Source organism: Giraffa tippelskirchi, chromosome 2 (genome assembly GCF_054371585.1).
Source record: "Giraffa tippelskirchi isolate mGirTip1 chromosome 2, T2T-mGirTip1v1.2.pri, whole genome shotgun sequence".
Taxonomy (NCBI): Eukaryota; Metazoa; Chordata; class Mammalia; order Artiodactyla; family Giraffidae; genus Giraffa; species Giraffa tippelskirchi.
Window position 1 is genome coordinate 176724651 of NC_137276.1, and position 25509 is coordinate 176750159.

General features: G+C 38.3%; 2 protein-coding genes across 19 annotated transcripts in view; one reads left to right on the top strand and one right to left on the bottom strand.

The window, feature by feature from the left end:
- The window catches only part of GTPBP8 (GTP binding protein 8), a 168852-nt gene that overhangs the window by 137582 nt on the left and 5761 nt on the right, over nucleotides 1-25509 (bottom strand). For 2 of the 9 annotated variants that reach the window (XM_081572240.1, XM_081572236.1), the window contains 2 exons: nucleotides 23482-23600; nucleotides 17163-18750 (listed from right to left, as the gene is read on the bottom strand). In XM_081572240.1, the coding sequence (XP_081428366.1) occupies nucleotides 18660-18750; nucleotides 23482-23600 (210 nt within the window). In that variant the 3' untranslated portion in view covers nucleotides 17163-18659. Of the gene's footprint in view, nucleotides 1-2038; nucleotides 6561-8964; nucleotides 14304-17162; nucleotides 18751-23481; nucleotides 23601-25509 lie in introns of those variants that run through there. The other 7 variants (XR_014077494.1, XM_081572234.1, XM_081572235.1 and 4 more) reach the window with 6 other exon arrangements.
- On the top strand, nucleotides 1031-14890 carry RMP64 (ribonuclease MRP subunit p64). 10 transcript variants are annotated; one of them, XM_081572221.1, is made up of 9 exons: nucleotides 1031-1159; nucleotides 3277-3431; nucleotides 5593-5672; nucleotides 6331-6462; nucleotides 7450-7527; nucleotides 8715-9076; nucleotides 9314-9375; nucleotides 11820-12079; nucleotides 14219-14890. In XM_081572221.1, the coding sequence occupies exons 1-9, from the start codon at nucleotides 1057-1059 to the stop codon at nucleotides 14676-14678; spliced, it is 1692 nt and encodes a 563-aa protein (XP_081428347.1). In that variant the 5' UTR covers nucleotides 1031-1056; the 3' UTR covers nucleotides 14679-14890. The 10 variants fall into 10 exon arrangements, with proteins under 10 accessions (XP_081428347.1, XP_081428348.1, XP_081428357.1 ...); XM_081572222.1 differs by having other exon boundaries at nucleotides 3292-3431; XM_081572223.1 differs by lacking the exon at nucleotides 1031-1159 and adding an exon at nucleotides 1285-1605.

Genomic DNA, 25509 nt, shown 5'->3' on the forward strand with positions numbered 1-25509 from the left:
AGCCCCCTGGAAGAACAGGATCCGCCTCTTACCTCACTTTCTACCTGAGGACCACACTCTACTGACCCTTGGCTAAATCCCCTCACTAAGGGTCACTCATTGACTGTTATTTGTGGGTGGGGCTCACTGCAACACCAACCAAAGGCCTAGCAAGACCACTAACCGTCACTCATTGACAGTTATTTATGGGAGGGCCCACTATGGCACTAACCAATGACTGAGCAGGACAACTGCACCGTGTAATGGCACACAGCAACCTCATGTGCTAAGGGCTCCACTATTATAGTTTTGCTGCTGCTTCTTCGACTAACATCAATTCCAAGGTGTCTCTAGTGGTAAAGAATCTGCCTGCCCATGCAGGAAACCCAAGAGATGTGGGTTCCATCCTTGGGTTGGGAAGATCCCCTGGAGAAGGAAATGGCAACCCACTCCAGTATTCCAGACTGGAAAATTCCATGGACAGTGGCCTGGCTGGTTGCAGTCCATGGGGACACAAACAGAGGGACATGACTGAGCGACTAAATACACACACACACTCCATCCTTGACTAACTCAAAGTTTTCTGTGTTGCAAACGTACATTTTGCATAAGGCTCTTTATTCCATTTCTTCCTTTCCCCCTAATGGCTGAGGTGGAGATGGGGGTGTATGCAATTCAACTACAGGTCTTACTTTTCACGTCTGTAAAAGGCCTTGAAGTAGTTCCCAAATTGGTTGCGCCTCAGAATCCCGTGAGGAAGCATAAACACAAGGAAAAAGCCTCAACCCATTCCGATATTCTGATTGTGTAGTACCGGAATAGGGCGCCCCCAAAATCTCCCAGGTGATTCTGATACACCACCAGGTATTTCAGGTTCTCCATACTTGGTCCACGGTTCCGTGAAAGACCCCGCCCCGGGCCCGGGCCCCGCCCCCGCCCCGCCCCCGCCCCCGCCCCACCCTCGCCCCACCCTTTGCCCTCTACCTCGCAATGACGTAGGCTCATCTCCCCTCCTTCGGTCCCTCCATTTGGTCTCGCCCAGCTCCGCCCCTCCCACTCCCTCTCCTGCCTCCCAAGATGGCTACGCTGTTGCCAGGTCCGGAGCCGTGGAACCGGGTGAGGATCCCTAAGGCAGGGAGCCGCAGCGCAGTGACCGTACAGGACCCGGGTACGGCGCTAGGTGAGTGAGGCGCCCGGCTAGGGGCGCAGGCTTTTCCGGGGGAGGCGTGGGGCCGGCGCACGTGCGCGATGGGCGGGACTTCCGGAGCCCGCGGGACACTGGGAAGGGCCGAAGGGTCCCGGGCTGGGGAATTTGCCAAGGAGTCTCGTGGGGGCGCCTAGCTTTACAGTTCTTCGCTGGATCCACCGTGTCTATCGCAGAGCCTGTCAGGGGCACCGAAGGCTCACGACCCAGCACCGCACCGAAATGGGGGAGAGGGGCGGACACAACTGGTGTCAGGGAAAAGTGCTGCTTGGGAACCCTGCGTTGACTCTGCCACCAAGAGGCGTGGCTAGCTCTCTGTCTCTGCCCCGCTCTGCCTCTGAAGGGCTGCGGGTCGTCACTCAAGCATTCTGCAATTAAGCCGTAATTTTCCTGGGCCCCCCGTTCCGTATCTGTAAAATGGGGTTAGTTTTCGCTAGCTTTCAGCAGGTCTTTGGGAGGATCTAATCATGTCATTTAGGAGAGCGTGCTCTATCGATGTTTGAATGGCACTGCGATTATTAGGCAGTAGGGCAGTAAGGTGGCGCTAGTGGGAAAGAAGCCACCTTTCTTTAGGTAGAAGAGGCACAGGTTGGATCCCTGGGTCGGGAAGATCCCCTGGAGGAGGGGATAGCAACCCACTCCAGTATTCTTGCCTGGAAAATCCCGTGGACAAAGGAGCCTGGCAGGCCGCAGTCCATAGGGTCGCACAGAGTCGGACACGACTGAAGCGACTTAGCACGCACAAAGGGCAGTAAGAACTGGGTTGAGGGACTGAATCCTGGCTCTTCCCTCTGCTGGAGCTGGGGTGAGCAGTGGGGAATGTCTAACGTTTCTGGGCCTCAGCTTATTTTCAAATGGGAATAAAAATAGTACTTTATTTATAGAGCAGTTCTGCTGAAAGTGAGTATTACAGGTAAAGCATTTGGAACCTGCCTGATACAGTAAATAATGATCAGTTCAGTCCAGTCCAGTCCAGTTGTGTCCGACTCTTTGTGACCCCATGGAATGCAGTAAGCCAGGCTTCCCTGTCCATCACCAACTCCCGGAGCTTATTCAAATTCATGTCCATTGAGTCGGTGATACCATCTAACCGTCTCATCCTCTGTCATCCCCTTCTCCTCCTGGCTTCAATCGTTCCCAGCATCAGGGTGTTTTCAGATGAGTCAGTTCTTTGCATCAGGTGACCAAAGTATTGGAGTTTCAGCTTCAGCATCAGTCCTTCCAATGAATATTCAGGACTGATTTCCTTTAGGATGGACTGTTGGATCTCCTTGCAGAGGATAGCTGTTATTAAATATTTATAACTTATCAGCAATTCCCCTCTCCATCCATCCATCCTGCCCAGTTTACAGATTAACGTTACCCCTTCCTCTATTCAGAAATACTTTTAACAGGATTCCTGTTAGGCATGGAAATTCACCAAGTGTCTCCCCATCCCAAAGGCAGCTCATTCTGGCCTCAAACAGTTGGGATAGTAAGAAAGTTCTCCGTGTTGTGTGAAGTCTGCCTTTGTGTTACTGCCACTTAGGATACTACTGCTACCCTTAAGAGGCATAGAGAACACTATTAACTCTTTTATTAACAGCTTTTCAGACTAGGAGGCTGTTACCTTGTTTTGCTAAATAAGCACCCTGTGTTTAGTCAGATATTATATAATTTCCAGTTGTTACAGTGATTTCTCTTTTCTAAAATACATTCTTAAAGTGGTATTAGAGAAGTATACAAAAGTGTCCCACCTTAAACATACTTAAAAGTGTTTGATGTTCCCTAAAAGACTCTGCAAAGTATTCATATGAAAGATTATTAAAATCACGATAAAATGTGATATGATATACATTCTAGTTTAATAGATGTTTTCTTAATGATTTCATGGACTTGATATCATCTGTCACCATTTTCCTTCCTTCCTATGTCATTTCTTACATACTTAGAAACATTTAATCATGTTCTTACAGATGAAGCTGATTGTGCTAACTTGTTATTGATTTCTTTAAAACAGATAAGGAAAGATGCTTCTTTCAGTGTATTTTTTGTATAATATACTTAATGTAGAAATGCATGTTAAGTCTTATTACTAAATATCTCTGCATTAGACCTTTGCATTGCAGCTATAATTAAAGAATGCTGTCACATTACATTGTCACTGAAGAGCCGAAACTTAGATGCAGAGACCGATGTATTATGTGCAGTCCTTTACAGCAATCACAACAGAATGGGCCGCCATAAGCCCCATTTGGCCCTCAGACAGGTAAGGAGAGAGCCTTGTATTTAAGATAAAGCATGTTTACTTGGTGAAGATGGAGATCACGCTGCCACTTAACTTTTGTTATTTATGGAAATTGAAGTAAATTACTTGTGATTTACTTGGGCTTTTCTGATAGCTCAGTTGGTAAAGGATCCACTTGCAACGCAGGAGACCTTGGTTTGGTTCCTGGGTTGGGAAGATCTGCTGGAGAAGGGATAAGCTACCCATTCCGGTATTCTTGGGCTTCCCTGTGGCTCAGCTAGTAAAGTATCTGCCTGCAAAGCAGGAGACCTGGGTTTGATCCCTGGGTTGGGAAGATCCCCTGGAGAAAAGAAAGGCTACGCACTCTAGTAGGGGAGAATTCCGTAGACTGTATAGTCCATGGAGTCGCAAAGAGTTGGACACAACTAAGTGACTTTCACTTCACTTTCACTTGTGATTTTTAAGTGTTCACCCCACAGTCACATGTGAGCTTTCATTCTTTTTATTCCCTGAAAGCATTTCAAAAAACAGTCTGTATTAGAAAAGAACTGTTTGATTCTTTCCTAGTCTTGTTTCTAGTAGGTAGATAATTATGAAAAATTTTCTTCATTATATACAATCTATAACAAATTACCACGCTTTTGCCTACTTTAAAGATTGAGTGATTTGATCAAAACAAAGTGTTGGATTAAGAAACAATTTTCCTGAGCATAATCAAAATCCCCAAATCATAAAAAGAACAAAGTTGCAATTTATTTATTGTGGTGGTAAATAATCTAATTGGCAATATATTAAATGAGTATATAACAAGTTGTGTAAAGTATTTTGTGTATCTTTTGAAGTTTGAGACAAAGTTGGGTCCTCTAGCTCAGGGATTACATACATGGAGTAGAGCCTTCTAAGTTAAGTTCCATATATGTTCATTTATTTGCTCATTCATTTTATTAATTCTACAAGTATTTTTGAAACTTTCTATGTGCCAGGCACTGGGCTTTGTGCGAGGTGTATGGGGTAAAAAAGACTGATATAATCTCCAACCTTAAACACATTCATGTTCTTTGGTTAGTTTTCCACTCACATTACTTAAAGCAAAAAAGATGATTTCTTCACCAAAGAAAGATTTGTGATTATGGTCTTTCCTAAGTTTTCTTCTCTGGAGCAGGTTTTATCTCCTTCTGAGTCTTTAACTCCAAAACCAAACTTGTTATCTCAGATGGAATAGACGTATTTCTCCTCCTGGCTTCCAGGGTGTCAATAATTATAGTCAGAAAAACTTGGTGTTCTGTTTTCTCTGCTTCTTTCACATAGCTCTCCATCTGGTCAACTGATCAATTAAAACTTTCTCTGCATCTAGTCCCTTTTAATTCTGGCTAAACTAAATTTTAAAACCTTGTCAATTTTTTGTTGTCTTGTAATTCTGACTGATCTTCCCTCCTTCAGTCTTTCCTCTACTGTGGCATGTTCACATGTACCAAATCCAGGTTAATCATTCTAAAACACAGCTTAATTTTTAACGGTTCTCCATTGTCCCTGAATAAAGAGCAGACCTCTTAGCTTAACTTAGCAGATCCTTCCTGATCTGGCCTCTTCAGTTTTCTTAGCTCAGGCTTCTCTGTGGTCTTCATTGTCATATATGTTGTATTACAAGCAGCCTGAACTCTTTGTGAGTCTTCCTACTCACCACATTGGTTCCCTCCTCTGAGCCTTTGCTTACCTGTTCTGTATGTTTACAGTGCCCAAGCCCTCCATCACTTGATCCTCATGTCTGCAGCACTTACGGACAGTTGAAATTAGTACTTAACAATTTACTATCTTGTTTTAATAGTTCTGCTATTAGAAATCATGTTACTTCAGAAAAGTTTATTAATACAATTCTGAGAATAATCTTTTACTTTGGTCCTCTTTATAGCACCAAGCACATCCTGGCATATAGTAAACTCTTAGTCATAACCTGATCTGAGAAATTTATTTGGCTGCGTAAATTTCAAATTTTTTAACCAGAAGCAACTGCTTTGGGCTACAGGTTTCTTTACCCTTAAATACGGGATTCTGTGTATTTCTATACTTTGTATTCGGTGTATTTCTGTACTTTGAAATTTTGAACTTGTTTTCGGGTTCACATCAGTGGCTTTGTACCTATTACACATAAACATGTGAATTTGAGCCGGTCTTCCCCTTTCAGGTTGAACAGTGTTTAAAACGTTTGAAAAACATGAATTTGGAAGGTTCAATTCAAGATCTCTCAGAGTCATTTTCTTCTAAGTAAGTAGTATAGTTGCTTTGTAATGGGCTTTGTGGTGGGCTGGAAACCTGGTGTCTTGCTTGACCTCGCTTGAGACTTCCTTCATTATTGTTTGAATATAACCAATTATACCTTAGCTGTACAAATTTTATTTTAATAAAGGGCCCCTGGTATTTGTGGTAATCTCCCTCTGTTGGCTTGTAGGAAGGAATAGTGTGACACTGAAACCTGGATGATGATAAACTATTTTGAAACATAAGTGTCAGTTAACTTCAGTGAGTCATTATTAAACGTGCTGCTGCTGCTGCTAAGTCGCTTCAGTCGTGTCCGACTCTGTGCGACCCCATAGACGGCAGCCCACCAGGCTCCACCGTCCCTGGGATTCTCCAGGCAAGAATACTGGAGTGGGTTGCCATTTCCTTCTCCAGTGCATGAAAGGGAAAAGTGAAAGTGAAGTTGCTCAGTCATATCTGACTCTTAGTGACCCCATGGGCTGCAGCCTACCACGCTCCTCCATCCAGGGATTCTCCAGGCAAGAGTACTGGAGTGGGATGCCATTGCCTTCTCTGATTATTAAACATAACTACCTCAAATTGAGCTTAAAGCAATTATGTACTTATTATATAAGTGTTTTATATTTAAGAATGAAAGTAACATACTTTTCTATTTTTTGTCAAGTGAAAATCAGCCTGTAAATACCAAAGCATGTGTCATCCCCAGCCAACCGGTAGTGGAACTGGTGTTGATGAAGATTTTGGGAGCCTGCAAGTTGCTGCTTCGCCTGTTGGACTGTTGCTGCAAGACATTTCTGTATCCTTGAATCAACTAAAAAACCTTCTTCTGAACTTCAGTTGTTTGGATGTATTTAATGGGCTTCTCAGGTGGCTCAGTGGTAAAGAATGCACCTGCTAATGAAGGAGACACAGGAGATGTGAGTTTGATCCCTTGGTCCGGAAGATCCCTTGGAGGAGGAAGTGGCAACCCACTCCAGTATTCTTGCCTGGGAAATCCCATAGACAAAGGAGCCTGTTGGGTTACAGTCCATGGGGTTGCAGAGTCAGACACGACTGAGCATGCATGCAGGGATGAATTTAATAGTATTTCTGTTTGAAAGCTAGGGAGTATGTAGCTTTTCATACTTTCAAAGTAGGAGTTATAATTTATGCGAATTCTTAAAATTTTGCTTTTTGGTCTCCTCTTCCTGGGAAGTGCCTCAAATAGCCATTGCCAGGGATTTCTACCTCTATTTAATATGTATTATCCTAAAGGCATTGACAGTTAGAAATTCTTAATCTTAAAAGCTAATCCTTAGAAGCCAAATTTATTAATGAAGCCTCTGCTAACTGCTAAGTCGCTTCAGTCGTGTCCGACTCTGTGCGACCCCATAGACGGCAGCTCACCAGTCTCCGCCGTCCCTAGGATTCTCCAGCAAGAATACTGGAGTGGGTTGCCATTTCCTTCTCCAGTGCATGAAAGGGAAAAGTGAAAGTGAAGTCGCTCAGTCATGTCCGACCCTTAGCGACCCCATGGACTGTAGCCCACCAGGCTCCTCCGTCCATGGGATTTTCCAGGCAAGAGTACTGGAGTGGGGTGCCATTGCCTTCTCCGAATGACGTCTCTAGCAGAGTGTATACTACTTTTTTTTAAAGCTTCAATGACTTAAATAGAACATGTTTTAAGGCTTTAACTCCTTCAAGAAAATTCTGCATTCTGTGTGGGTTTTTTTTCCCATAAATGTAACTCAACAAAACCTAAATTCCTTTGATTCTGTTTTCCAACTTTAACTTGATTCTTCAGCTTGACTGTGAAACATCTAGGTTTGCAAGAATTCATTATTTTAAACCTTGTGATGGTTGGGCTCGTGAGCAGGTTATGGTATGTATGTACGTACCTTTGAAATCCTTCATTTCTTTTTCATTTCTCTAACTCAGACTAGGTTTCTTATTAGTAGTCTTCATATTTGCTTTCCCATGGGATGTTGAAGGTGCAGAAATTCTGTTTCTTCATTTGATCAGAGTTTATTTGGGATGGATTGGGAAGCTAAGTGTTGATAGTTATGTCAAAAGACTAGGCTTTGAATCTGAATCCATGAGATCACTTCCACATTAAACTAAGCAAATGAATTCCTAGGATTAGCAGCTGGAATTAAAAAAAGTTTCTTCTAATCATTCAGCTGAGCCATTTAAAATGAAGGTGTTCCTGGGCAGTCTGTATCATTTGTTTCTGCCACTAGATTTCTAATATTTAATGGCAGTGACCTTCCTTATGTTTTCTAAATTCCTTTCTTCCACATGAACCACCACTGCTTTTTGAGCCATAGCTAATTGACGTAAAGAACACTGGTAATACTAGTTGCAAACCAAAGAGAACTTCCCTTGCATCTCACAATATATATTATGGAGCTTATCTGATGGATAATCAGATTCAAAATCTGCCCATTTGTGATTAGCTATAATTTGAATGGAAACAAAGAAAAAAAAAGAAAAAATTATCTCTAATCCTTATTTTGCTATCTTAACCTGGATATCTCAAGTACTATTTTCAATCATCTTGTTTTTTTATTCTGCTTGTTTTTAGAGCTAACAATGTTAGAATTACTTATCATATGTTAGTATGGTTATCATGTTAGCAATGTTAGAATTACTAATCAATGTCAAACCTTATTATTCTTCCCTACAATGAAAATAGCTTTGCTTTTTTAATTTTAATAATACATGCTTATTTGAAGAAACTTTTAAAAATAGGAAAAATTCAAAGAACCTGAAATTTGCCTAAAATCTTATCATCTAGAGAAAACCACATTTAAGATTTTGGTGTACATCCTTTGAAATATCTCTCCATGTAGTACTGTATTTGGTTTTATGTAACATTTTGTACTTGGATTTTTCCGTATACGCTGGACTAAATCTAGCTCTTTGCAAGTATCCACTGTAGCATTTTTTTTTTTTAATCTGTAGTGGCAGACTGATAGGTGTTATTTTCAGCTTTGAATCTGTTACTTATTATGTAATATGCAAATTATAATTACTAGCTAATTCATGAGCTCCTACTTCTTTCCCTAGGGTTCTGTATAAAGATGTTTTAAAAAGGCTGGTTTCTTTATATGAACCATTGTTTGGATTACTTCAAGAGGTCTCCAGGATTCAACCATTGCCTTACTTCAAAGGTTTTACCTTTCCTTCTGATATTGTTGAATTTTTAGGAGAGCCCTATTTTGAAGTCTTTAAGAAAAAAATGCCTACAGCTTTTGTAGCTAAAGGAGTAACTAAACTGCTAAATAAACTATTTTTAACAAAAGAGCAATCACAGAAGTCAGGTGAAGAAACTTTACTTAGAATTTCTGAAAAAGCTAAACAAATGAAGATCAATATACAGAATAACATGGATCTTGGACAACCAGTAAAGAGTAAGAAAATCTTAAAAGGTAATTTGCTTTGATACGGCACATACTCTTAAACTCTCTTAATTTTAACTCACATTATCTCTAGAGAAGTATGATATTTATAATGTGTGTTTTCTAAGCTTGAGCATATTAAGTTATTTCTTTCTGTTGTAGCTTCATAGTTCCTTGTTTGCTTAACTCCCTTTGTTGTCATGTACTTAAATTTGTTGATTTGAAAATAGTATGCCTAATTTTTTTATCTGTGATCTCTCTCCACAGAAAAGTCATCAGAATTTGATGTGAGAGCTTTCTGCAAACAGCTTAAACACAAAGCTATTCAGGTTTGTCCAGCCTATTTTAATATAGCTTATGATTTCTGCTCATTTGTAGTGTAGATGCCACTTACCAAGGGCAGAGGCTGAATCTTACTTCTGGTTTTATCCCCAGCTCTAGGCATAGTGCCATCTTAGTTCTCAGTCTGCTTCTGAATGAGTAGAGGCATTTCCAAGGGATCTGGGTGCACCTAGTTAATTCAGTTAATAGAATGCCTTCAGAAACATTTTACTAAGGGTTTTGCTAGAATTTTAAAATGATCCTAGGATCCATCATAGGAGTGGATTATACTGCAGCTTAAGAATATGGGCTTTGAAGTCAGACAGATAGTTTGCGTCCTGGCTTTGGTTTGTACTAATTTGTGACCTTATGTAAGTTTCTTGACCTGTCCATACCTCCATTTTCTAGAAACAGTATGCACTTCATAGGGTTGTGCCAGTTTTAGTACATGTAAAGTATTCAGCACAGAGTCTCAAGTGTGGTAAGCACTTACTTGATGTTAGATGTTGTTAGGTACTTCCATCATCATCATCATCATCATCATCATCATCATCATCTTTTATCATGAGGCTTCTGTTTCTTTCTGTCAGCGTTAGAGCTGACGTCAGCGTTTGACCTCTCCTTGGCCAGTGTCTGTAAACTCTGTTTGTTCTGGATCTGACACAGATAAGAAGTTCTTTTACTCTCTCTCTTTTCAAAGTTGTTTTCTTCATGGGCTATTTCTTCCATTCTATTCAAGAATTCTTTTCTAACAAGTCAGTACTTTCTTAAAGGTTTGCAAGGATTCCAGCTTGCATTTATATTTTGTCCAGTTTACAAGTTCTGGAGGAAGATGTCTTCATCACCATAATACTTATACTGCATTTACTCTTTGCCAGGCATTGTTCAGAACTCTTTATATGTGTAAACTCATATAATCCTTACAAAAGTCTTGTGAGGTAGGTGCTGTTCTTTCCATGTTTCAGATGAGAAAATTAAGGCAAAGAAAGGACAAGAAATTTGTCCAGGCCAGACAGCAAATATGGGGCAGAACTGGGATTTGAGCCAGGCAGTTTGGTTTCAGTCTTTGTCATTTAATATTATTTGTTGTTGTTGTTCAGTCGCTAAGTTGTGTCCGACTCTCTGCAACTCCATGGGCTGCACCACACCAGGCTTCCCCGTCCTTAACTATCTCCCGGAGTTTATCATTACACCAGTCTCCAAACAGTTTTATCAGCTCTCTCTTAATAACTATAGCTCTCTGTGACTTCTGAAACTTTCTGCAGTCCATCACTTGTTCCTATGTGAGCTGGTTCCAGCATTCCTCTTATTTATGACCAATCACTATTTTATTTTTAGCATTTAGCACCAATATGCTTACGGTGTTTTTAGGTCAAACTTTTATGGATCACCAACACAAAGATTGATAGGTCTCTACCTTCTACTACTATTACTTGCTCTTCTTGAGAATGAGAAATTTGCAAGAAAGTAAGTTTTGAACAGAAGACGGAAGCAGACCTAGTAGGTGGCATATTTCAATAAACAGTGGTAGTTGATAAAATTCAAACTTGACTTCATACAGAAAAATGAAGTTGAAGAGACAGAGGTGCCACATCAAAAGATGGTTGAATTGGAATTGGAAATACTGCTCAGTTAAGCATTTTTAACATACATTCAGCAGTCATGTGCATTTCCACATTTGTCAATAACATTTATGACCCATCATTGAGGAAGTGATGAAAAACAAGCTGTGGTAGTCCAGCATTCGAGGAAAAGGGCTTTTCAGTGATTTTGTCTCCCACCAGATAGACTTTGATCAATACTTAATTATGTGGAGTTTTATTCTTATGTGTAGGTTAAATGGGCTTCCCTGGTGGCTCAGTGGTTGAGAATCCACCTGCCAATGCAGGAGAGGCAGGATGGATCCGTGGGAGGGGAAGATCCCTGGAGAAGGAAATGGCCACTCCGGTATTCTCGCCTGGGAAATCCCATGGACAGAGGAGCCCGGCGGGCTATAGTCCATGGGGTCACAAATAGTCAGACATGACTGCGAGACTAAACAACACAGGTTAAATAAGTATGTATGTAAATATATTGTTACTTGTGTACAACTGAATTTAGCTATAGATGGGATCTATTGTAGCACAGAGGGGGAAAAATCGTATTAGGAGCAGTGAATAAAAATTTTTTTAAGCAAAAGGAATTCCCTAGCAGTCTAGTTATTAGGACTCTGTGTTTCCATTGCAAGGAGGCACCAGTCTGATCCCAGGGTTGAGGAACTAAGATCCCCAAAGCCAGGTGGCACAGTCAAAAAAATTAAAAAAGACAGAAAGCATAGGGAACTGGAAAAAACTTTTTTCCTTCTTTTAAAAAGATGTATTTTCAAATGTTGATAGTGTGTGAGTCAACTTCTCTCTCTTGTTATATGTCAGTAACAGATCCAATATATTTTTCTTATCATTCCATATTTCAGGAGAAGAGCTTTGAGTTTAAATGTTCTCAATCCAAACTAAAGGCAACCAACCATTCTTCTCAGAAAGCAATAGGAACTCCCTGTGTAAAAAGTCTTGTGCAAAGATTCCGAGAGGCTGAGACTTTCACACAACTTTCTGAAGAAATCCAAATGGCAATTCTGTGGTGTAGAAGCAAAAAACTGAAGGCTCAGACCACCTTTCTGGGTAACAAACTTCTTAAAAGTAACCGGCTTAAACATGTGGAAGCTCAAGGCTCTAGGTAGGTATATTATAAAAATTATATTCCTTTACTTCTTCTGTTATCTTTTAAGGCAAAAGTATATATATCCAGCCTTTTATGTCCAGTACCCTGGGGACTAAAATTGGGGTATATACTCAAAGTGCAGTTTTGTTAGCTACTTTTATTGGGCAGAGCTAAATATATCATTGGGAGGAAGTAAATTTGGTCAATTGGATTTACTCATTTATACTCTTCACCATTCCATCCTTTTATTCAAAAAGTATCAGGTGTGTCTGTGGTATGCTAACCTGCAGATACAACCATGTGTAAGACAGATTTAATCCTCATGGAGTTCTGCCTCTCTGGTAGGAGAGATGGCCAGTCTGCCCGCAGCTTCAGTGGGATGAGGGTGTGACAACAGAAATGCTTCCTCCTACAAGGCTCCACACCAGACTCCAGAGTCAGCGTCAAGTAATTTACATTCACAGGAGCTAGACTCTCCATGTATTATTTCATCCTTTTGTGATTCTTACATTCATAGCACTGCTTAAGGATGGTTATCTTTGTGAGCCAATATTGCTTTAAACAATACATGAAGTTAGATATTTTAGGGCTTTATGTTTTTATTGAACAAATAACAGATGCCTGTGGTAACAATTTGAGACACGAATGGCCATAAAGGTCCTCATTCCCCCTTCACAGGGGCAATCACTGACCAATTTTTATGTATCCTTCAAGAAACTCTCTGTACATCCACCATAATTTCTTACTATATTTATGGACATGTATCTATTCAGGGCTTTATAATGGTTTCCATGGATGTCACTTGGTCACAACTTGTTAAATTTTCTTTAAAAATTTATGGAAAAACAATACCTGTTTTAGTAAAAAATATGATATATACTGAAGGTTTTATAGCAAGTTTTGACTAAAAGCTGTGGGAGAAGTTAAGGGTTTTTACATTAACACTCTAGAGTGGAAGCTCAGCCTCAAATGGAGCTGTTCTGTTCAAGATTCTGTTTAAACTCAGGGGTAGATGAGGCAGAAATGCTAATTAAAAGTGAATCCAGAGGGTAACAAACTGGTGGTTATTCGATTAAGCCATTATTCTGCACCCCACAAAAATACAGTGCTCTTTCATTCTGCCCTGTTATGGTGTTTCAGTAACACGTTATATTTGTACTACATTTTAAGTTTACTTAATGTCCACAATAACTCTGTGACACAGGTGGTGGTACTCACATTTTATAGATGAGTTAATAAGAGGATTTTACTCAGGGAATTAGAGCTGGAGATCTTGAACTCAGTGCAGATCCTCTGATTCTTCCGTTTTTTCCATCTATTTCCATTTCAGTTGGGAAGTCCACCTACCCTCTCCTCACTTAAAAATTACCACTTATAGTAAGGCAAAATGGTTTGGAAACAGAGATCATGGATTACTGCGTTAAGATGGGCTTCCTCAAGTTCTATATTGGTTTAAAAAGGAAGAGGGTACAGCAGGAGGTACAGACTCATGCTGATCGTTTGCAGTCTATCCCAGTGAGGCAGTCAGCAGGGGACCAGCGCACCTTGTGGCAGTATATCCTGTTCAGAAGCAAAATACCTGACCCAACCAGCGTTTGAGTTCCGAATTCCCAAATTTGAAGATAATATGAATGCTGTCATTTTGCCTATGCTGGCATCCCTGTCTTCTCATTTTACATAAACTCCCTCTTCACTTTTATTCCTTTTTCCTTGTTCATTTCCTGTTATTAAATTGAATATGAAGTCATTACTCCAGAAACGGGATGATGCATCCTAGTAACTTTTCTATTTGTAATTCATCTTTTCCCCAGTTCCATTCCTGTTACATTATGAACAGATTAGCAATTATCAGGAAGTAGCTCTGGCACTGAAATACGGCAGTATCTCACCATTCAGCTGCCTTGCTAGTTGTAGGAGCTGCTTTACTGTGGAAATGTAATGCGGACACACGTGCCCACAGTCTAAGTCAGGGGGAAGCTGTGCTCTGAAAACGCTGACTGGATATGAAGCTCCCATTTCCGTGTTTTTCCTTATGATTCTGGAAATTGTACAGAGGCATAGGACATATATTTCAATTGCAAGTTGGTAAAAAGACAAAATTTTTGAGAATGTTTTTCTGCATCTTAACAATCTAATTTCTTCTGTCTTTTTAAGTTTGCCAAAGAAGCTACAGTGCATAAAAACATCTATTTGCAACCACCTTCTTCATGGCTTAGGTATGAAAACTTCAAAGCATCACCTGAGACAAAGAAGATCACAGAATAAATTTTCACTGAAAGGAAGGAAACAGAAAAACTTGCAGTCGACTCTTTTAAAGGAAATCCAGCAGCCCCCTCAAGGGACTCAGAGTGCTACGGATATCATTACAGGGAGACTCTCAGACTCTACTGTTTGTAGGACTGATCTGTACACTAACAATAAGCAAGTGTTGAGTAGGAGAGTTTCAAATCCTGTCGTACAAACTAAGGAGAAACAAACTCATGAAAAGCTTACAGAAAGCAATGAAAATGATACGGATTCTTGGACAATGATGCAAGTAAATAAACATAATACATCAGGAACCACTAAGGAGACAGACGACATTGATGATATTTTTGCCTTAATGGGAGTTTAGAGGCTTATATGTGAAACTTTTAACCAGTTGCTCCAGTGTTCTGCTGCTTTAAGTAGAACAGTTGAGATGTGGAAAGATCTGGAAGTACCACTTGGACTCAGAGGAGCTACTTTAGTACAACACTGTAAACAAACTATACAAACTAAACAAACTGTAAACAAACTATAGTTCAATAAACGCTTACCATAGCTTTGTGTCATTTAATCGACAAATATTTGTCAATTATTAGTCAATTTTTTACTTAAGACCTGAGCAATTAGATTTGTAAAACTTACATTGTGCCTTAGGTAAATGGGATACAGGGGTGGGGAGTAGCAAGGAATCACCTAGAAGGTCACTTTGACCTTAACGGCTCCACTGTAGATAACGGCTCTTCTGAACACCAAGGTTTGTAGCTTTTAACAGCTGTACTGTCTGTCTTCTGTATGTTAGAACTGATCATCAGTTTTGCCACTAAGTGTATTAGCAGGCAGTGGTTACAACCATTATTTCACTTCATTTGTTAACCTTATCTCATAGGAGGGCGTATTAAAATGCTTTTGGAATTGTCTAGAAGTTTGTAGGGGAGCTTGTTTATTTGGGTGCTAGTGATTGATTCCAAATTTTTTTTCCATAAAGGATACAGAGTGACTTACGGTTATACACAAAGTAGAACTAGGTGAGAAAGTTAAATGAAAAAGCTGAGGAAACACAAAATCAATCAACCTAGAGAGGCTAAAAATAGATGTACAATTTGGTGCTGATGCTATCATCTGGTATTTATATGTTGCTCATACAATTGCTCTGAGAAGGTAAATCCTACATATTTTCAAATAATGATGTGAAGTTTGAGGTATCTTATATATAGTAACTTATACAATGCCCTAGTATACTGCATCTTCTTTTCCTCAGTCATTCTATCGTAAGTTTCCTTTTTGTTCTTTATCTGGCCTTGTTCTTTCCTCGTCTGTTTTCTGTATATTTTCCATTTCCTTACTATACCAGTGGTTCTCAAACTGTAGGTATGTCTTGAGAATCACTTGGTGGGGTTGTTTAAAATGCCGATTTTGAGTCCCTTCCAGAGATTGATAATCATGGCTAGGGGACAGGATCAGAAATCTGCATCTTTAATATGGGGCTCAGGTGATTTTGATGCAAGTAGCCCAAAATGCAGTTAGATAAACACTGGTTTAGCTCCCTTCTTCCCTGAAGCCTTGCTAAATCAATCTCTAGTCACGTGTTTATTAGTTTGTATTTCTCCTGGTTTCCTACCAAGTGGTACAGCTACTTGGTTCTCTAAAACATGGACAATACCGAGAAGTCTCCTTCATGACAAGTCTAGAAATAGCCATCAGCTTCTAAGATTCAAGATCCAATCTTGCTTCTGCTTTTATGTGCATGTGACACTAATCATGTGCAAATAGCAGGCTTCTCTGGGCTCAGTTCCTCCATCTGAAGTGGTATTACTGCCCAATAATCATAAACCTGTACAGCTGGAAGACACTTTGGAGACCACCCTTCATTGTATACAACAGAGTGGTTCAGTGAATTGTCTAAGGAGGTGAAACTGGATTAGACTATAAGCCTAGCATTTTTTTCCTATTTCATTAATGTTCCTTTGGAGTATGTTTGTCTCCTTTTCCCATCTGCCTCTTAAAATTCTATAAAAAACAGTAAAGAGTTTCATGTGTCTGTAAGTTGGTAAAAATAAGAAACATAGTATTCTATGTGGTTTTTTTTTTCCAAATGAATTCAAATGTTTTAAGTTTTAAAAGTGAAATCTTAAATATACAAAACCATAACTTACCCAGTAAATTAGATTAGAAAATAACCGTTAGCGTTATCATAGTAAATACCAATTTAATCCCTTCTGGTGGCATTAACACACTCTGGTCATTTGTAAGAGCAGTGTGGTAGGCCTCTCACGTGTCACTTCAAATCTTGGCCTCTTACTGCAGCCACTACTATGATAACCAGTCTCAAGCAGGACTGATGACTACACCTTGCCTCCTGGCCTCTGACAAGCTACAGGAACTGCTTGGCATCTGGGCACACACAACTTGGAAGAGGTATGGGGGCTGTCCTCTAATCCCCCTTCAAAGACAGTTCAGAGGCACGTTTCATCAGGTTCCACAGACCCCTCAAGGTCAAGCCCCAGTGCAATGCTGTTTCCAACGCATCCTTGACTGCCTTTCCTCCCATCTGTTTCATTTCCCCTTCATTCCTGTCCCCAGGAATCACATCCCCAATAAACCACTGGACACAAGCTTTTGTCTTGGACCCTCCTTTTAGGAGAACCAAAGCCAAGGCTAAGACAAGCCATAAATTAACCCTGGCAGGCAGAATGATGACTTTTAAGATAATTTTGTTGTTACTATCAATATATATTTTACTTGGTGAATGCCTGTATTAAAAGGTTTTTTTTTTTTTCTTAAAGTTTAAATCACTGCTGGTTAGAATAAACCGGTAGTATTAACTATAAAACTGAAGACATACTCAGAACTGAATTTTCTAAAAGTCAAAAAGTTGTTTTATAGCATTAATTTTTTTATCCAGTGCTATTGCTACAACATTTTAATATTCAGCCTCACTCTGAAAAGCTAAACCACTTGTATGACTAGGTCAGTAACACCTTCATAAAAATATTTTCCACTAACGTTAGTCCAAAGTAAGGCTTTATCTTTCCAATCTGAATCCTAATGGGAAGATTCCATTTATAAACTGTCCCATCAACTTTTTTCTCTTGCCCTGTGCAAATCAACTTTCATACCTAAAACTTTATTCTTTGGTCTTAACTCAGGTAAAATGTTACTTCCTCCATGACAGGATGTATTCTGTGATAAATCTACCCATTTGAGTTTTGCTATGTACTTGGATTGATTTTGCTTTACAAATACGTAGAATAAATAGATGTTCTTTTCAGATTTTAATCTTCATAGCTTCTGAGGTAGAGTTACAAAAGAAGTTTAGAAACATCCAACGTATAACAAATACTGGAACTGGAACTTGAATTCTGGTCTTCTGATTCTGAACCCTGTGAAAGTGACTGACCTCAGCCTGAAATAAGTGGTATTTCCATTATGGCCTGATTGAAATTTTATCAAGAATAATTTTTGTTATATTCAAATGAGGTCTCCAAAAAAAGATAAGTTATAGCCATACATATAAAGGCCCTGATGCTGGGAAAGACTGAAGGTAAAAGGAGAAGAGGGCGGCAGAAGATGAGATGGTGAGATAGCATCACTGACTCAATGGACATAAATTTGAGCAAACTCCAGGAGATAGGGAAGGACAGGGAAGCCTGGTGTGCTGCATGCAGTCCATGGGTGGCAGTCAAGACACAACTTGGTGACTGAACAACAACATAAGAATTTACCTTCAACCCATCAGTGCTTAACAAAAAAGTAGCCCCCTTTTACCTAGTGCATTGTAATAATTAAAAAAATAGAGTAATAGATATTCCTTTAAAAGACAAAAAACCCAATAAATAATATGGCAAACATTCATCTACACAGTAGGGGCTACCCTGATGGCTCAGACAATAAAGAATCTGTCTGCAATGCAGGAGACACGACTTCAATCCCTGTGTCAGGAGGATCCCCTGGAGAAGGGAATGGCTACCCACTCCAGTATTCTTGCTTGGAGAATGCCATGGACAGAGAAGCCTGGTAGGCTACAGTCCATAGGGTTGCAAAGAGTCAGACACGACTGAGTAACTAACACTCTATCATCTACATGGTAGGAAACAGATTTTCATTTTATGGACTTCTATATGGTCTTGTTTGTCAGTTTGTTAAAAACTGCTGGTATCTCTTCTAATCAACAGCATAACTCAATCATGTATAAACCTTTCTGCCCCTATAGGCAGAAATTCATTCTTCCTTTGGAAATATGCAGGTTCTAAAGTTGAAGTGATCCTTCTGCAAGTTACAGATACACAACATTTAAAACAATGTTAGAATTCTGTCTTTAACTGCAGTTGGCACAGACAATTTTGAATCTTCAGCTAAACTGGAAGCCATTAGTCTTAAGATTTCCTGTTATATCTGCTATAAAGCATCTCAGCAGATGGATCCCAGAATAGGTCACAGCACTGTGGGGGGGGGAAAAAAAGATTTTCTTCCTTACTTCACAGGTAGTAACAGAAACTTAAAATCTGTTTACAAACTCTTGTTGAGTGCTGGGTGTGAAACAGGATATCTTAATTTGTCCTACCTTTCCTTTCTTCCCCAGCATCTCTTGTAATATTCTAAATCTGGTGATCTACATCATCTGATCTATTTCCTTCATGATTCTAAAAACTTCACATCTACTATTTTGCTTTTTATTTTCCAGACCAAGAAGTTATTATTATTATTGTGGTGTAATTGACATACAACATATACAATGATTCAATATTTGTATATATTGCAAAATGATCACCACAATAAGCCTAGTTACACCTGCCACCATTTATAGTAAACAATTTTTTTTCCCTTGTGGTGAGGACTTTTACGATCTACTCTCTTAGCAACTTTCAAATATGCAATACAGCATTACTAACTGTGGTAACCATATTGTATATTACACCATCCTCATGCTTTACTTTATAACTGGGAGTTTGTACCTTTTGACCTTCACCCATTTTTCTTACCCCCAACCTCTACCTCTGGCAACCACGAATCTCTTCTAATCTGAGCTTGTTTTTTAAAATTCCACATGTAAGTGAAATCACACATTATTTGTCTTTCTCTGACTTATCTCACTCAGCATAATGCTCTCAAGGTCCATTCATGTCTTCTCAAATGGCAAGATTTCCTCCTTTTGGTGGCTGAATAGTATTCCATTTGTGTATACATGATGACCCTTGAAAACCATGGATTTAATCTGTGTCTATCCACTTACATGCAGATGTTTTACTATGGTATATACCACAGTGTTATATCCAGTTGGTTGCATCCAGGGATTTGGAGGAAATATGGCTACGGTGGGTCAACTATAAGTTATACTTGGATTTTTGACTGGGCTAAGGGTCAGAACCCTTAACCCCTCACATTGTTCAAGGGTCGACTGTACAGTACCAGATCTCTGTCCATTCATCCACTGAGGGACACTTAAGTTGTTTCCAAATTTTGGCTATTGAAAATAATGCTGTAACAAGCATAGGGGTACATATATCTTTTCGAATTAATGTTTTCATTTTCTTCAGATGTATATCCGGAAGTGTAATTCTTGGATCATATGGTAGTTCTATTTTTAGTTTTTTAAGGAATCAATACTGTTTTCTTTAGTGACTGCACCAATTTACATTCCTACTAACTGTACACAAGGATTCCCTTTTCTCTATATCCATGCCAATACTTATGTCTTATCTTTTTGATCACAGCCATTCTAACAGGTGTGAGGTGATATCTCATAGTGGTTTTGATTTGGATTTCCATGATGATTAGTGATGTTGAGGATCATTTCATGCACCTGTTAGCTATCTGTATGTCTTTGGAAAAATTTCTATTCAGATCCTGTGTCTATTTTTTAATCCTTTTTTTTTTTTTTTTTACCAGTGAGTTGTATGAGTTCTTTATATATTTTGGATATTCACCCCTATCAGATATATGACTTGCAAATATCTTCTTCCATTGATTAGGCTGACTTTTCATTTTGTTGATAATTTTCTTTGCTGTGCAGAAACTTTTAGTTTAATATAGTCCCACTTACTTATCTTTGCTTTTAGAGTCAGATCCAAAAGCTCACTACTTACAAGTGATGTCAAGGAGCTTACAGCATATTTTCTTCTAGGAACTTTATGGTTTCATGCCTTACATTCAAGTACTTTTCCATTTTGAGTTAATTTTTGTGTATGGTGTAAGATAGTAGCCTAGTTTCATTCTTTTGCATGTGGTTGTCCAATTTTTCCAGCACCATTTATTGAAGAGACTGTCCTTTCCCCATTGTATATTCTTGACTCCTTTGAAAATTAACTGCTCATATGTGCATAGGTTTATTTCTGGGCTCTCTATTCTGTCCCACTGACCTATATGTCTATTTTTATGCCAATACCATACTGTTTCATTACTACAGCTTTTGTGACACAGTTTGAAGTCAGGAAGTGTGATACCTCCAGCTTTGCTCTTTCTTAAGATTGCTTTGGCTATCCAGGGTCATCTGTGGTTCCACATAGTTTTTCAGACTATTCTATTTCTGTGAAAAATGCCATTGGAATATCTTCCATTTTGCTTTTTATTTCCCATACTAAAATCTGATCTCTTTAATTTGTTCTTTTCGTGACAAAGATTAAATTACCATGATAATACAGACTTTTCATGGTTAAAAAAAAATCACTGTCACCATTACTGTGTCTATTATTGATCTGTCTTACTGTATCTATCCATATCCGTTCATCCATTTGTCAGCATGGAAGTGAACACATGGTTTCTTGGGATACACAGACTTTTATGAAGACACTATGACTTTTATGGATGCAGGTACGGTGTATATGTGTATATAAAACAGGTAAAATATTCTCTTCTGTATTGCTAATTCTCTTTCATAAAGCTGCTTCCATACTGATTCTCAATTATAACTGAAGTTACACATGTATGGTTTAAAGAAGAGATACAAGTTGGATAGTCTACACACTAACTATGGCACCATGAACTCATCTGCAACATTTTTGTCAATTCATGATTTTCTTTGTCCTAAGAATCAGTTCTCATTTGTATGAAAACCACAGAGGCAATTATATTGTGCCTACTTATATATTTCTTCCATACCAGTTATGAAAACAGATTGATCCCAGCATCAAACTTTAGGGGCCTTTCGTCAGTTTTATTTCTCTAACTCAGCTGGGGCGGAGTTCAGACATGAAGGTGAGCACTTAAACTTTTGCCAACAGGCTTAAAGGCCAAACCTTGCTGGACTACATGTCTACCCACACTTCCACCTTTCTCCTACCAAGATCATACACGAAGAGGAAAAAAAACCTGTCTTATAATAATTATTCTGTGACTAGGTCAAATTCCTTTTTGGAGGGATGTACTGGGGCTTGGTCAAGCAAATAAAAGCAAGGAGTATAAATAACTCTACTATATGAACTGGGTTTTAAGAACTACAGAGTACAGTCTGACAACTTCCTGTATGTGGTCTCTGTGGTATCTTGAACGTTGAAGTTCTTGAAAGCTAGCACCTCCTGTATGTATCTCAATTCGTAAGAATTGAGTACTGTGTGGCTTCTGCAGTACCTTAGTCACTTAGTCAGTATGGTGGCACAGTGATTCAAAGGTCATGCAGCAGAAAATGCCAGCCTATCTAAAGTAGGGAACACCTCTAAAAAGTACTGAGAATCTGTTAGTTCAGGTTGTTGGCCTGACCTTGCCATTGACTGACTGACTTTTGGGAAGGAAAGAAACTAATTTTATTATGTGGTTAATATGTGTACATCAGTTGCAATATATTTTATTTAATCCTTCTAACCATCACATTTTTCCTCAAAAAATGAAATAAGTTGCTTTAAAAGCTATTGCCAAGAAGTAGAAAAACCATGCAAAACCATGGCTGTCTGACCCTTGAGGTCCATGCTCTTTCTATATCAGCAAATGCTTCTCTGAAACTCCCTTCACTCTTCTGACCTGTAATGTATCTGTGAAACAGAGATGCTTACTTTGTGGATCAATTAAGTGTTTAGAATGATCTAGTGACATAACCTCCCCCAACAACATCTGTTTTCAGATAGCTCTAGTTGTTCTTAATGTCCAGCCACAATAGAACTTGAATGAACTGATAGTATACAGTGTGATACTTAAAGCAGTGTGAGACTACTGTTTGATCACTCCCTTGTTTTGAACACTATAATTCTAACACTATAGCTCAAGACAACCTTGTCAGTTTTTCCCCAGCTTCATTATATTATTAAACTCAGCCTACAGTCAACTAACTTTTTTTCCCCCAATAAATGCAGCTATTAGGCCATAATTTGCCCATCTTGTGTTTATTTTACCTTTTTAGCTGAAGTCTCACTTCCTTCTTATTAAACATTTAAAAGAAAGCAATTATTTTTCTGAGATAATTCTCAGGGCTCTAAGAAGAAACAGGATTTCATTCCTGCCCATAGGAGTTTCCACTGTATCTATCAGACACAGACAAATGAACAGGATAAATACTTAAATGTAAGTCAAGTGGGAAAAGCATTTTGTAGAAATGAATGAAGACAGATGTCGACTGCATATTCATACAGACAACAGTGATCTGGATCAGTAGGAACTAGAATGACTGCTTAGAGGACAGTTTCATGTAATTTCTCGTAGAAACTATCATAGTGCCTTCCACAAAGAAGTCAGAGTCAGAAAATCTCACAGGAGTGGCACTGTATTTCTGCTACAATACAGGTTACTTACTGTATCCAAAGTGTACACTGAAAGTAAAAACTCATGTTTCATTGCTAAACCACATCTAACAAAAATTGCTGGCTCAGGAAATAACCATCCTGTCTGCTACCAAAGCTTAATTCTAGCTTATATGATGCATTTCTTCCTTATATATGGTCCTTTAAAAGGAAAATTCTTATCCTTTACAGCTTGATGTGGTCTATGGTTGAAATAGCCTGAAGTAGAAAGATCATGAAGTTACTACAAGGAAGATTCAGCAAGAATCTGCAGACAGAAGAAAGAATAGAGGGAAGGAAAAAAATAAAAGTGTTGATGGGTTGTACCAATAAATTATGGCTAAGTGCAGCCTTCCAAACTCCTATAATCTTAAAAGGATACCTCAATTTCAGAAACACTGATTTAATGCTAAAGGTTGTTAGCACATAAAGCTATATGTTAGTACACAAAGACAATTCAACTCTTACCTTACAGGAAACAACTGAGGAAAACATCCTTGTGTTTTAGTGTCAACAAATTTCTGGATCTGAAGCACTTGTTTTAAAAGATGTCCCTTGGAAGATTTGTCAATTTTTGTTAATACCATCTGTAGAAAAACAAATATTTAAGCATTAGAAATAAAGTACAATTGACCCTTAAGCAACATGGGCTTAAACTGCAAAGGTGTACTTATATGCAGATATTTTCAACAGTAAATACCACAATATTACATGATCTGTGGTCTTAGCAGTAGCAGTGGTTGATTAAATCTATGGATATGGAGCTGCCAATATGGAGGAACCACCAATACAGAAGAACCTTGAATAGGAAGGGCTGACTGTAAGTTAAACTTGGATTTGTGACTGAAAGGAGGGTTGGCGCCCCTAATTCCCATACTGTTCAAGGGTCAACTGTTATTTCTTAATATACACTTTTATACATTTTAGTTACAAAATTTCAATAACAACTAGGTGACCTATGCAAGTTTCTTAATGTCTCTGTATTTGTTTCTTCATCTATAAAATAAAAGCTTCTAAAGGAGCTGCTATAAAGATTAAATAAATTAATATATGCAATATATAAAGCATACACTATGTCTTTGCTGTTTCCAATGCTTTAACCACACAAGGCCATAATATCTTGAATTCAAGACCAGTGAAAAGAACCTTGGGGCCACATTTGCCATTGCTATACACCAAACGTTTCATGTGATCACTATTTATTTTGTGGTCTAAGACACAGAAGTATTATTAGGTTGATACACATAAAACTTCCAATTTATAATCATTTCTGAAATATTGAATTGTTCTACCTTATATGTTAAATTTAAAGGAAAAATTAGAAATCAGGATATCTGTAGGTTGTAGCCACTGTAGTTATATTCCAACTTAAATAAAGTTATACTCCAAGTAAGCCTAGAATTTACTAGGGTTAACAACAAATATAATACTTTAAATAATTTACTTACTCAAAGACAATTACATACTAGAGAAAGGTCAAGGCGTGATGATTGCAAAATTAATTAAAAAGTAAAAACCTTGATGTATTTTTCACAAGTTTTCCTAGGAAATTTCTATAAAATTAAATTTCTTGACTAATCATTTATGCTTTTCAGTTATAAAAATATATAAATGATTAAAATAAAATATAATGATTATAAATCAACTATACAGCATAAAAAATATTAATGGCAGGAGGAGTGAGAAGCAGAAAGTAGAAGTCTTTCTTCATAAAGACAAATATGCTAATACCTAATTCCTCTACCACAACTTCTTTTACAAAGAAAAAGGGTAATATTTTCTTAAAGTTAAAACTGAGGAAAATACATGATTTCACAAAATGGTATCCAGGATATCAAATTAGGAGTAAATTATCAAATTATCAATAAAACTGGTTGAGGAATATTTGGGCTTTTCTTTTTTTTCCTTTTTTTTACTATGTAGACTATGTTCATCAATCCTTTGGCTCCTCATAACTATAAATTATCTCTAATGTTTCAAAGGGCATTTGCAAACCCCAAGAATTCCATAACCCCACGAATACAAATAGCTTTTTGACTAGTAACATGGTTTGACTTGCATTAAACTGCAAAACTATTACATTTTAGTGGTTTTCTGACATTTTTTGAAGCCAAATTATAGTCAAGTTTCTCAGAGAGGAACTTGAAGATTGCCATTTAATCTGAAAAACATACAAAACAAAATAATTGTGGATACCAACCTTCCAATCTGTATTCTATTCTAGGGTAAACAACAGAAAGAACTGGTAAGATATTCTCATTAGAAATTTTTTTTTCCTTAAGAATATAAACATCCTACCTTTGTGTGCTGGAGCCTACTAAATTTTTGTGATGTTCTTAAATTCCAAATTAGTTTAGCAATTTTTCAGTTGCAGTTTCATTTATATTCTGATAAATACTATCTGCCAAGGTGCTGTTAAAGAGGTACTAAGGAGTTTTAGCAAATATTTATAGTCATTTAAAAAAGAAAAACCAAACAAACAAACAAAAAAAACAA

What these genes read in the sequence shown, in the direction of transcription:
- RMP64 (XM_081572221.1), top strand. Translation starts at nt 1,057, where the DNA reads ATGGCTACGCTGTTGCCAGGTCCGGAGCCGTGGAACCGGGTGAGGATC. An exon ending in GGACCCGGGTACGGCGCTAG is followed by an intron (nt 1,160 to 3,276) that starts GTGAGTGAGGCG and finishes TCTCTGCATTAG; the next exon opens with ACCTTTGCATTGCAGCTATA. An exon ending in TCAGAGTCATTTTCTTCTAA is followed by an intron (nt 5,673 to 6,330) that starts GTAAGTAGTATA and finishes TTTTTTGTCAAG; the next exon opens with TGAAAATCAGCCTGTAAATA.